The sequence below is a fragment of the Sinocyclocheilus anshuiensis genome, unplaced genomic scaffold (assembly GCF_001515605.1).
Source record: "Sinocyclocheilus anshuiensis isolate Anshui unplaced genomic scaffold, SAMN03320099.WGS_v1.1 C31506406, whole genome shotgun sequence".
In the NCBI taxonomy this organism is placed as follows: Eukaryota; Metazoa; Chordata; class Actinopteri; order Cypriniformes; family Cyprinidae; genus Sinocyclocheilus; species Sinocyclocheilus anshuiensis.
The window spans coordinates 1-390 of record NW_015597568.1 but is presented as its reverse complement, the minus strand read 5'-3'; the positions used below and the strand labels follow the sequence as shown (position 1 = coordinate 390).

Genomic DNA, 390 nt, shown 5'->3' with positions numbered 1-390 from the left:
AGACCGAAGGGCATGTACATGTAGGGGTCGATCGACTCCTTGTTGTCTTTAGTGAACCTGGGAATGAAGCAGAAGCAGTTACTCTGAAGAACCACTGAGATGTTGGGTTTTAGAGTGAACTCAGGTGTGTGTTTCTCTGGCTCTAGTTCTCTACAGTGCTGTGTTTTGTGGTTAATGACTGACCTCTCGGGTTTGAAGCTCTCCGGGTCGCTCCAGTAATCCGGGTCTCTGTGAAGCGCGTATGTCGGGATCATCACCACCACGTCTTTAGGGATGAGGAAGCCGTTGATATCCACCGTTTTCTTACAGACCCGCTCGAGTCGACCAGCGACGGGGAACAGCCGCAGAGACTCGTTCAGCGCCGCGTCCAGATACTCCATGTTCATGACG

General features: G+C 52.1%; 1 protein-coding gene across 1 annotated transcript; it reads right to left on the bottom strand.

The window, feature by feature from the left end:
• Nucleotides 1-5: 5 nt before the first annotated feature.
• On the bottom strand, nucleotides 6-386 carry LOC107682074 (cytochrome P450 3A27-like; the record flags this gene model as incomplete). The annotated part of the gene is made up of 2 exons (XM_016478450.1): nucleotides 6-57; nucleotides 184-386. Coding segments are annotated over 2 exons (255 nt in total), but the record flags the coding sequence as incomplete, so codon positions are not given.
• Nucleotides 387-390: the final 4 nt, after the last annotated feature.